Source organism: Blastocystis sp. subtype 4, assembly GCF_000743755.1.
Source record: "Blastocystis sp. subtype 4 strain WR1 chromosome Unknown seqid_0313, whole genome shotgun sequence".
Lineage (NCBI taxonomy): Eukaryota > Bigyra > Opalinata > Blastocystidae > Blastocystis > Blastocystis sp. subtype 4.
In genome coordinates, this window is record NW_014569234.1 from 1 (window position 1) to 11,123 (window position 11,123).

Below are 11,123 nucleotides of genomic sequence, written 5' to 3' on the forward strand. Positions count from 1 at the left end.
GAAACTGAACAATCACACTGATTCCACAAAGCTTCAAATGCCTTTCTTTGTGTCTTTCTGTCATCATAGAGACAATAAAACGAATCAAATCCACCTGCTCCAGCTACAATACAACCCACAACTCCTTCCAGATCATTCGTTGCTTTCATCACCTTATACAAAGCATCAGGTACAATTTGAGAACCAGAACACTCGCTTATTGTATGCATAATCTCCAACTTCAGATTCTTCAACTCATTCACTCGTCCTTCACATAAGGCTCGAACAAGAGACTCGTTGTTCTCTGAATACTCTTCCCATAATCCTTTCGATTCTTCTTTCTCTCTCCAATTCTTCATCTGCCGAACAAGAACAGGTGTACGTGATGACCCTTGTCCTCCACAACTCAGAGCAATTGCTATATGAGGAGGAAGAGAGAATGGAGAGTGAATACAAAACGTATCTGTCTTCTCAAAGCAACAACTACCAAATACTGCTGTGATCACATCAAATCCAGACCCAATTCGACCTTGAGCTGTGTTATGAGCATCACAAGCAACTCGGGCTATCAACTCTCGTTCTTCATCAAGTAATGAACGAATCAAACACATCTTCATATCCAACTTACCTCCTTCCATCAATAATGAACATACCACAGATACAACTGTTGTGGCAGATGAACCAAAACCCAGCTTGTGAGTCTGACTATTATTCTCATCCTCCTACATACTCTAGAATCCTTCTGATAGAAGAAACTACCATCACTTGTTATCCTCATTTTGATGTGTTTGTGCATCAAATGCTCTACCGAACTCAAGACATCCACTGACTTGGATATGGAATGAAGAAGGAATAGATTCTCTTCACTCTCTCTATTCATCATACCCATGAACCAAAACTACTTTACCACCTCAAGTCTTTTCCTTTCATTAATTCTGTATTCCCAATGACCTTTCATCTCTGGACTATCAATAGTGATCAGAGCAACATTCTCTGTAACAGATTTGACACTGACAAACGAATGACAATGAGCAGATAATCCAAGACTTAATCCATGATTTCCCTTATCCAAAATCAAGTATCCTCCCGTTAATAAACACTTTCCAGGAGAATAGAGATGATACTGATGAAGCACATTCCCTTTCGATCGAAATAAGGATATGAGATATTCATCCAATTTCCATATATCTGGTACTATGGTTGAAGAGTGAAGGTCAGACCAACCATCTATTGATCCTCTAGTTTCTATTATAGGATCAATTAAGTCCAGCAGTTTCAAGGAAGAACTGTGAACAATCTCATCCACTTCTTCATCAGTAAAGAGAATACTATATTAGATATAAGAATTGAACACCAAACTCGGACTTATTCATCATTAGATCCATTGTCAGAGAATCTGGAAGGGCATTGTCTAGTTTCACACAATTTCATTCAGTTCTACTTTCAAATACATAGTATGCACGATACAACTTGTATCGAATACAATCTCGATTGGATTCCTGTTGATTTGCCATTCGAACTCTTCTCTTTCTTAATTCCTTTCAGTGGTATTAATCCAACTTTCCTGTTATCAAAATCAAAGAGAAGGAGAACAGAATGGATAAAGACTGAGCAACTCACCAAAACAGAATCAATTTCCTTTCAAAATACCAACAATAATGTTGGAGAATCATTTCATACTCAAACTATTCTTTCATTCCTTGTTTCCTCATGTTTGCTGTCTCCAAATTGGCATCATCAACAATCCGAATGAGTGGCTATACTCTTCGTGGTCTTGCTACTCGTGCTGAAAACCCCTTGGTGTTCATGGACTTTGCTGCTGGTGGAAAGGATGTTGGAAGAATTGTATTTGAGGTAGGAGATGGAATCAATGAATTCTTTCTAGCTTCGTGCTGATGTTGTTCCCAAGACAGCTGAAAACTTCCGTTGTCTTTGTACTGGAGAGAAGGGTGTTGGTAAATCTGGAAAGAAACTCCATTATAAAGGTTGCACTCTTCATCGTATTATTCCTGAATTCATGTGTCAGGTGAAGGATGAATGATACATTTATTCTGTAGGGAGGTGATTTCACCATGGGAAATGGTATGGGAGGTGAATCGATCTATGGTGAGCGTTTTGCTGATGAGAACTTCACTCTGAAGCATGATGGTCCTGGACTCCTTTCAATGGCAAACTGTGGTCCCAACACCAACGGTTCACAGTTCTTTATCACAACTGTGCCTTGTCCTTGGTTGAATGGTCATCATGTGGTATTCGGTGAGGTGAAGAAGGGAATGAATGTACTGAAGACACTTGAGAGTTTGGGTTCTGAAAGTGGAGCTCCTCTGTAAGTTCTGAGTAGGAAAGTGATATTTAGAAAGACTGTATCAATCACAGACTGCGGTGAGTTGAAACAAGAATGAGATTGCTTTGTTTGTTGAGTGGAACCTCTAACAATCCAACTGTTTTATCACTTCCAATCTACTACTTTCAATCCCCTAACTGATTGAATCATTATTCAGTTATGAATTGTGTTTCATCTGTATGAATCGAATGTTCGTTATTCATCTCTCTATTCCCGCGGTTCCTTTACACAATCCATTTCTTATATTATTCTTGAGTACAGACGTTATACAAAGAGTGATGTATTATATTGATACTGGACATACTGATATGCGCCAATTGGCTTTTGATATCGTGAAAGGTCTTGATCGTCCTGGTTGGAAAGACGTTTCTTCAGTTGATGAAATTGAAATTAGTCGTGCAAGCGGTAAGATTCGATAGTTATCCATTAGATCGTAGGAGCTATGACAAACATCATCTACAAGGTGACTGTTAAGGGAAAGGAATGTCAACCCTTGCTTCTGAGAGCATATGGAAATTGTAAGGATTTTAATTGATGTTCATGTTGAAGGTACTGACACTTTCTTGGATCGTGAGACAGAAGTTCGTAATTTCAAGATATTGAGTGATAACTCCTTTGGAATTGAACTTCTGAAAACATTCCCAGGTGGAAGACTTGAATTGTGGCGTGATGGTTATGATGTTTGAGATAGATTTGGTGTTGATATCTAGCCCATTACAGCTCCTCAAATGCGTACGAAATGGATGTATCAGAAGGTAGCTCGTAAGATGGCTGAGATGCACAGTATTTCTGTATATGAAGAAGAATGAAATAACAATTAGTTGGGATCAAGTGACAAACGTACATTCTTTGATCACTTCTATGTTTGGGTCAACAGTATCTTGAAGTCACGTACTTGTTAATGTGGAATATGACTGTAGCTATGAATGATACGATGAAGACAGTTCGTGTGGATCTGTTGAAAGCAGAAGTGGATGATTTGGTGTCTCGTATTCTAGTTGATGATTTTGATGTTGTTTTTGGTCATCATGACTTGCAACATGGAAACATCTTAATGAATAAGGATGGAGAGATCATTTTCGTTGATTTTGAGTAGAGTTTGATGAATGAGTTGATAGATAGGTATTCAGGGGCTATGTCGATTGGTGCTGATATTGCAAATCATTTCTGTGAATGGATGACTGATTACAATCTTCCTGACTCTCATATTCTCCTTCGCTGTTTCTTCCCAACTGTAGAACAGCAACGTGACTTTATTCACACGTATCTTGAAGCTCGCTATAAGCGTGAACCTACAGAAGAAGAAGTAGAGAAATTGCGCGCCTTGGTTCAGAAGCATGAGATGTTATCTCACATGCATTGGTTCTTATGGGGATTATTACAGTATCAACTGAGTGATATTGATTGGGATTATTGGGGTTATGCGAATAACCGTTGGAAGTACTACAAGGAGATGAAGAAACTGATCTTCAATGCTGATGTTTTGCCTCTCATGCCTGAATAGTCAAATCTAGATGTTCTTTGCATTTGTTCGGTTCTGTTCTTTGTTCTCAAACATCTGTAGGATACAAACGATGCAATTAATCCACTTTCGCTCTCTTCACCTTGGGAAGTTTCCGAACTGCTGATTCCTTCTTTCCTTCTTCCTCCTACACTTCAAATCAGTTCACAAAACTCACCTTCCGTTGTTGTTCCAATAACCGATTTGCTTCACGACAATTCACATACATTATGATACTGATAACGAAGAAGAAGACAGGAAGAAAGTACTTTGGATTCAAAGCACACCAGAAAATCACTCTTTGGACGATATTGTATTTCTCCCACTCAATATCCGTGTTATTCATGTTCCAGACAGAAAAATGAGTAAGAAAAACGACTTCATATCCAATTGGGCTATTCGGATCCCCAAATGAGGTACCCAATTGTCGCAACTCCAGTATCATCCAAAGAAAGACAATATGGATGCAATTATCCGTGAGATCAATCGATCCTATGTCTCAATTGAGAAAGGAGAAAAGGGTGGATTTGATGGTTACATATTTGCTGAAGATCATACTCACAGCGTATTGAATACTGTAACGAACAAAGAAGTGAATACAGCATTGGAGCAAGCTGTTGATGTTATTTGATCTTTGTTATTTCATAGTATGAGTCATTCAAAGCAGGAATCAAGTGTTCTGAGTGTAAAGATGATATTTTCTCAATTCTTGAAGGATGTGATGTAGGATTGTTATAGTATCTTGAGTTTTAGTTGAGTGAGAATGAGTTGTATGTGAATGCAGGTTGTGTTGGTACTCTTGTGGATGCTATTCAACATGTAGCATCGAGTCCTGCTCCTCGCAAATTCATTTTGCAGTAGATTTGTTGAGTGTATTGAAGTAAAGATTTGGAGTGAAGGGCAATCAGCAGAAAGAGACATTGAAGGTGTGAATTATTTGCTTTGAATTCTTTGTAGTTGGCTGCAGATCGTCTGAAGTATCCCTGTCTCATTGTACATCGTGAAGACTTGATCACTCGTCAATCTGTTCAGATGGATCCTTTGATTGATAAGTAGAAAGAAAGTGAACCTCATACTCATGCAATCTTCTCCAAAGCTCGTTCTCTCCATGTATCCATGAAGAAGCCAGTGATTGTTTATGTGGAAACAGTTGATGGGTAAATGAAATGAAACTGAATGACAAATAGAGTGACAGGTTCTCATTCTCCAAGTCCTGCTGAGTTATTGAAACGTCGTATGGTGGAAAAGGCATTATGTTCGGAACTTCATTCCTTAGGAGATGAGTTTATATTAGTGATGAGCTCCGAATCACCATTCACTCTGAAGAATGAACTTCAAGAGTATCAAGGTGATCGTATCTTCTACAGTGTTCCTAGTAAGTATGTTTGGATAGCATGATGAGTAGCTGAAGCAGAACGTCGTAAGTATCTGGAGCATCTTGTCTCTGTCTATGATAACTCTCTCTCTTCGTATGCTCTTCAACACATTCTTGATCATTCTTCTGCCTTTTCATTAGAACAGATTCGGAATCTGTTTGATCATGCTTATCTGTGTATGTTGCTTTGTAAGGATCATTCAATTGATGTTTCTCAATTCGATGAAACTGCCATTTCCAAGACTATGTTGTATCAAACTGTTTCCAAGTTCATTTTGGATCGATCTAAAGGTGAAAAGTGATCCTGTTGTATTGATTTGATTGTAGACCTGTGGTTCCAAGTATTCCCGATGATGTGCTTCTGAATCTGTTGGAGAAGGAGAAGCCAGCATTTTCTGTAGTGGATGTGTCCCGTGTATTGGATTGGTGTCGTGCATTGAATCGTCCTTCTAGTGAATTGAAGTCACTGGAGGCGATGATCAAGCTTCTTCGAGAACGAGATGAAACACTGCGTCGTCAGGATCTTCAGAATAATGCTTCACATCTCCCTGTAGAGCGTCGTGCAGGTGAACCTTATGTGATGCCAGAGAGAACAACAGAATCATCAGAAGAAAGAGTAACAGAAAAGTCTTCATTCACTCCAAATGAGACAGCCACTTCAGAAAAGTCAGTATCAATGAAACCAACCGACTCTTCTCCAAGTTCATCTCATGCATTGAATTCTCCCAAATTCTGCAAGATGATGTCTTCAGAGTCTGTTGGTGAGAGTGCTGCTGAACGTTATCGTCGAGAAATGGCTGAACGTGATCGTGAAGATGCAGAACGAGTTCGTCTGCAACAGAAGAAGAATCTGGAGGAGAGAGAACGAATGCGTCAAGAAGAGGAGAAACGTCAGCGAGAAGATGAAGAACGTCGTCGTGCTGAATTCGAGGCTCAGAAGCGAAAAGAAGAAGAGCGTCAGCGTCGAATTGAGGAGCGTTTAGCTGCTCAGGAGGCAGAAAGGAATCGAAAGATTGAAGAGCAGCGTTTGAAGAGTGAGGCAGCAGCACGCAAGCGGAAGGAAGAGATGGAACGTCGAGAGGAGGAACGTCGTCAAAAGGAACAGGAAGAGATGGAACGTCGAGAGGCAGAACGTCAGGCATTGGCAGAACGTCGTCGTCAACGTACTCAGGAAGAGATCCATAAGAAGGAACTGAAAGACCAGCGAGAGGCAGAAGAGCAGATGCGTCGTTATGAGGAGGAGCGACGTCGTGTGTATGAAATGTCGATGGGAGGTTCGGTATCGTATCAAGCAACCTCAGATCGTTTGGATAGAGAGAAATCTGCTGCTCAATTGGCTATGGAAGAAGAACAGCGGAAACGATCAGAAGCTGTGAAGAAGGCTCGAGAACAAGCAATGGAACGATTGAAGCAAGAGAAAGCTCAACGTCAGATGGAGAAGGATGTGTATCAACGTTTAGCAGAACTACGTCAACCTGCTCCTACTGACTCGAAAGAGAAGGAAGAGCGAATTGAGAAGGCTCAAAAGAGAATAGCTGAAGCACGCAAGCAATTGAAGAATCTGATGATGTTAAAGGATGAAGTGAAGCATATTGTGGAGATGCGAAGAAAGTGTGAAGAGGAAGAGAGAAAGAGAAAGGAGGAAGAGGAGAGAAAGAAACGAGAAGAGGAAGAGAGGAAGAGAAAGGAGGAGGAAGAGAGAGAATTAGAACGAAAGAGAAAGGAAGAAGAAGAGAAACGTAAGAAGAAGGCTGCTGAAGAGGAAGCACGTCGAGCAGCAGCTGAATTGCGCAAACGAGAACTTGAGAAAGAGAAAGAAGCGATACGGAAAGAGAAACAGAAGGCAGCAAAGGTAATGGAAGAACGATTATTACAAGATGAACTGAGATTGTTGGACTGTCGCGAGAAATGGTATGAAGTAATGAAACTACTGAAAGAAGTGAAAGCAGGAAAGAAGTGAGAATTGGAATAGATTTGTTAGAAACAAAGAATATCACATTGATCGAAGAAACTGTATCAACTCTACTCGCTTTGAATCATCAAAACTAGATTGCTCAATGGTAATAGAATCCTTTTCTAATTTCAAAACAGAAGAATATGATGGGATTGATATGACACATTCTGAGACCAGCTCATAACAAATACTATTCTATCTGATGAGCTCAATTCATCCAATTACTTCATCAAATCGCTTTTGAAGACATTTCATTCTCTCTGCGACTGAATCTTCATTTGTTGACAAAGGAAAATGAATCACTGGTGAAACAACCTCCAAATCACCGTCTCCAAGTGATTTCACCTTATATAGTCCATGAGAAATGTCAATAAACTGACGTTTTCGAGTTCGACTCTAAAGATTACCATGTCTACATGACCTCAACAGATTGAACGACAACTTCCACAGTATCGTCGTCACTCATATCCAATGAAATACTGTCTCCTGTATTGAGATTCTGACACTTGGTATCATCATTGTGTCCTACTCGAATAACAGCATTATTGTTGGCATGAACCAAATTTAGAAAATCAGATGATGTGTCTGGATAAGTCATTTGATGAATATGAGTTGAATCCGGAAGAAATGGAGTTAATCGATTGATATCCATCTGATCGTCAGCAACTAACACTTCTAATCCTTCGTATTGATTGAAAAGATAAGAAGGAAAGGATGAATACATAGAAACGGACGAATACACAATCAAATGAAATGATCGTGAACGCGGAGAAGTAGATGAAAATACAATGTCACAAGAATGAGAATCAAAACATAAGAATGGAGGAACACCAGCAAATCTATGTGTCAGAGAATGGTGAATCGTTTTACACATTGTGCTTAACATATTCAGATAGACACTCTGGATATGTCCGATATGCTGATAGAGCCTTTGACTGGTGATTTCCAGTATCATCTGCATGTCATTTCTCATCAAGAATACTACCCAGAAAAAGTACCGAGGATGACTTTCCATGACCAGAAGCACCACTTAGAACGTATTCCAGCAACTCCAGCAATAGGGCTCGAATGCCGCAAATCAACAAAACGACTCGATTCTCATTTCTGCACTGTTCTATTCATCAGTTCATTGCAATAGTCAAACGTAGAAATGCCTTTGCTCCATCTAAACCATGTATCTCTCCTTGTGCTGATTTGTACGATGTTCCAAGAATCAGATTCTTACAAGTTACAATTTCATCAACAGAGCAAGGCTGTGTGATAGAAGTAATAGGAAGTTGATCCGAAGGAATAAAGCCAATGTCATTGTGAATTGGGCACGTTCCACATTCGTTTCTGAAGATCCAGCCACACGAAGCGATATCATGACCATCGCAGACACAGCGGACACATACTGTCAAGTCTCGGTGAATCTCTTCTCCATAACTTACTCTGGTTACATTATTAGTGACTAGAATCAACAAAAAAGAAAGAACGTACCACGGTTGATGTCTTCAAGAGTCATCATACTGTAACCGCAGAAATCAGAATCCCGAAAAACAGGTAAACATTGCAAGAGAGAGGTCAAATGGGATGACTTTTCGGTAGAAACAGAATCGGATGCAAGGGATAAACAAATCTCTTTTCCAATCTATTGATAGAAAATAAAAAGAATAATATACAAAATCTAAAGAAGATGGAACATAGATCGCACCACAAAAACTAGTATCACGTAGAATAATAGGAAGAAGTAAATAACTGTCAATTGACGAAACAAAAATTGCATCTACAATACTCCAGTCGATACATTGCAACGAATCAGCAATAATGAACGGCTTGGAGTTGATAAATAATTCGCCACTCATATTCACAATTGGATTATCAAATTGATTCATATCAAATACGGATAAGTACGTTGTTTCACGAAGTCGTGAAACATCAGGAAGAAAAAAGGATAAATAGTGAGAATCCCATCCACAATCAATAACATAGATCCTATTATGATACTGCAATCGAAAACAGGGACATTGAGGATTAGAGCTCAGGTTTGTCTTCCTTTGATAAAAACACCATTATCCCTTACCACAATAGCCTTTCCCATCGTAACAACGACTCTAATAACAAACAGAGACTATTTCCTCATCACTTCCTAGAACTAGGTAGCTTGAAACTCTCTTATGCAGCAACCAGCTTCTTAATTTCTAATACTGTCATAAAGACAGCAGCCACAATGCCAACATAGAATAGAATCCAAGCAAATACGATCGAGAAAGAAGAGAACTTGAAGATGTCAACTCGTGAAGTCAACTTCTTCGCTTTCTCTCGCTTATCAATCCAAATATAAAATAATGATGGCCAGACGAACACCAGAGCAATACCACACATAGAACCAGTGAGTGAGAAAACCTGGGTTAATTCTGGAATTAACAAAGCTACGATGACAACCAGCAATGTCCAAATAAATGCCTCTAACACACGACGTGACACAGGACGAGGCTGCTTGAAGAATGTCTTATCAATTGAAACCAGAGGCGAGAAAGATAAGACAGGATATGAGAACAAGGCAACAAAAGCATATGCCACCTTCACAATATTCAAATACCACACATTCAGGTCAGCGAAGTTCGACAGCAGATTACCCTTAGTATTCGCGCCAAAGGCCAGATAACCACAGACACCAACAAGGAAGTATACGACAGTACAAGCAACAAAAGAAATATTGTTAACACGATCCATCTTCTTCAGCTTGTTACCAAACTTGGACTTCGTAGGGAATTTCAATTCTGATGTCATCTTGGGAATATTCACATGAGCACACAGACATGTGAAGAATACAGAAACAGCTGTACTCAGATCAGTAAAGTTATCAGGTAGCCAGTTGTACTGCAATGGCTACATGTGAGAATGTCAATTTTGAATCTTACTTCTCTGAACACTTGGATAATACCCATAACAATGGCGATTATGACGAAGATAGAAATACAAATGATAGCAACCGTAGATGTCCATTTTAGAGAATCAATTGTCGGAATGCACAACAGAGGGAAGAATAAGAACAGTCCCTCAATCAATGATACTAACTACTAGTAAGGATTATCAAACAATAAGTACCCATTGCCAACTTGATAACTCCTCGACAGTTTTCTTAAGGAAACTACCCAACAAATCCATAGTTTGACTTAAGACAATATTGTAGTAACCAACAGAAATACCGAAATCAAAGAGAATCATAAAGAAATCAGCTACATAACCAATTACGGGGTTGACAATTTTCTTTCCAATGAAACCATACGAATCTTCCTTTGAATAAATAGACGAAGCGGATAAGTAATGAGCACCAACTAAAGACAGTAACAGGGAGATAATAAGCAAGATGCCACCTCCAGCAATACCACTAATCATCATTGTATTCGGAAGAGAAATAGTTCCAGCGCCAATAATCGTATTCATCATGTTAATGATAGAAGACGTAAGAGAAGCTCCATCATTCTGAGTTGACATGTAGAAAGTCTCCTCTGACTTCGAATCGACCTTATTCTCCTCTGTTGCATTGTCAGGAATAACGGCAGGCTTCGCATCTACACTGTTCATCGATGCTGCAGCATTGTCAGGAACACTAATAGGTTTCGAATCTACAGGGTTTGTAGATGTAACTGCACTGTCAGGTGGAGGGGCTGTTGTTTCGGTACTCATAACTATATAATAGTACTCCTTTTCGCAATCCACAAATGACAGGGTATTGAGTCGTAAAAGAGTTAGACATTATTCATCCTATTTTAGTCATTTCCTATAGGCAAAGATTCTCTTCCGCCATTTCTCTCGAAAACCATTATTATGAATACGCTCACAAAAATCATATACTAAGGTGAATCTCGTTTGTTTGAACAAACCTATCACATAACATCTCACTAATATTCAAGTGATGCTCCAAGTCCACCGCAATTACACTCACAGCGAGTACTTGTCCTTCTGCATCTACACACATCCATTT

At 39.4% G+C, this 11,123-nt stretch overlaps 7 protein-coding genes across 7 annotated transcripts; 4 read left to right on the forward strand and 3 right to left on the reverse strand.

Moving 5' to 3' along the window:
• Nucleotides 1-33: 33 nt before the first annotated feature.
• Nucleotides 34-1,493, reverse strand: JH06_4667 (phosphomevalonate kinase; the record flags this gene model as incomplete). Its single annotated transcript, XM_014670196.1, has 7 exons — nucleotides 34-53; nucleotides 95-680; nucleotides 710-851; nucleotides 882-1,173; nucleotides 1,204-1,307; nucleotides 1,339-1,390; nucleotides 1,421-1,493. 7 exons carry the CDS (start codon nucleotides 1,491-1,493, stop codon nucleotides 34-36), a joined length of 1,269 nt encoding a protein of 422 aa, XP_014525682.1.
• A 196-nt stretch (nucleotides 1,494-1,689) lies between these two features.
• On the forward strand, nucleotides 1,690-2,381 carry JH06_4668 (peptidyl-prolyl cis-trans isomerase; the record flags this gene model as incomplete). The annotated part of the gene is made up of 4 exons (XM_014670197.1): nucleotides 1,690-1,833; nucleotides 1,865-2,005; nucleotides 2,037-2,305; nucleotides 2,336-2,381. The coding sequence occupies 4 exons, from the start codon at nucleotides 1,690-1,692 to the stop codon at nucleotides 2,379-2,381; spliced, it is 600 nt and encodes a 199-aa protein (XP_014525683.1).
• Nucleotides 2,382-2,601: 220 nt separating this feature from the next.
• On the forward strand, nucleotides 2,602-3,132 carry JH06_4669 (choline ethanolamine kinase; the record flags this gene model as incomplete). Its single annotated transcript, XM_014670198.1, has 4 exons — nucleotides 2,602-2,728; nucleotides 2,761-2,841; nucleotides 2,873-3,003; nucleotides 3,034-3,132. 4 exons carry the CDS (start codon nucleotides 2,602-2,604, stop codon nucleotides 3,130-3,132), a joined length of 438 nt encoding a protein of 145 aa, XP_014525684.1.
• A 101-nt stretch (nucleotides 3,133-3,233) lies between these two features.
• On the forward strand, nucleotides 3,234-3,827 carry JH06_4670 (putative choline kinase; the record flags this gene model as incomplete). The annotated part of the gene is made up of 2 exons (XM_014670199.1): nucleotides 3,234-3,415; nucleotides 3,446-3,827. 2 exons carry the CDS (start codon nucleotides 3,234-3,236, stop codon nucleotides 3,825-3,827), a joined length of 564 nt encoding a protein of 187 aa, XP_014525685.1.
• A 457-nt stretch (nucleotides 3,828-4,284) lies between these two features.
• Nucleotides 4,285-7,159, forward strand: JH06_4671 (hypothetical protein; the record flags this gene model as incomplete). Its single annotated transcript, XM_014670200.1, is given in 9 exon segments — nucleotides 4,285-4,446; nucleotides 4,473-4,547; nucleotides 4,578-4,681; nucleotides 4,711-4,750; nucleotides 4,782-4,876; nucleotides 4,889-4,981; nucleotides 5,012-5,199; nucleotides 5,230-5,497; nucleotides 5,527-7,159. The coding sequence occupies 9 exon segments, from the start codon at nucleotides 4,285-4,287 to the stop codon at nucleotides 7,157-7,159; spliced, it is 2,658 nt and encodes an 885-aa protein (XP_014525686.1).
• A 33-nt stretch (nucleotides 7,160-7,192) lies between these two features.
• Nucleotides 7,193-8,997, reverse strand: JH06_5044 (hypothetical protein; the record flags this gene model as incomplete). The annotated part of the gene is made up of 8 exons (XM_014670201.1): nucleotides 7,193-7,348; nucleotides 7,379-7,549; nucleotides 7,575-7,992; nucleotides 8,024-8,108; nucleotides 8,139-8,267; nucleotides 8,298-8,603; nucleotides 8,633-8,783; nucleotides 8,815-8,997. 8 exons carry the CDS (start codon nucleotides 8,995-8,997, stop codon nucleotides 7,193-7,195), a joined length of 1,599 nt encoding a protein of 532 aa, XP_014525687.1.
• A 310-nt stretch (nucleotides 8,998-9,307) lies between these two features.
• Nucleotides 9,308-10,825, reverse strand: JH06_5043 (amino acid transporter; the record flags this gene model as incomplete). The annotated part of the gene is made up of 3 exons (XM_014670202.1): nucleotides 9,308-10,024; nucleotides 10,057-10,212; nucleotides 10,244-10,825. 3 exons carry the CDS (start codon nucleotides 10,823-10,825, stop codon nucleotides 9,308-9,310), a joined length of 1,455 nt encoding a protein of 484 aa, XP_014525688.1.
• Between the last annotated feature and the right edge of the window lie 298 nt (nucleotides 10,826-11,123).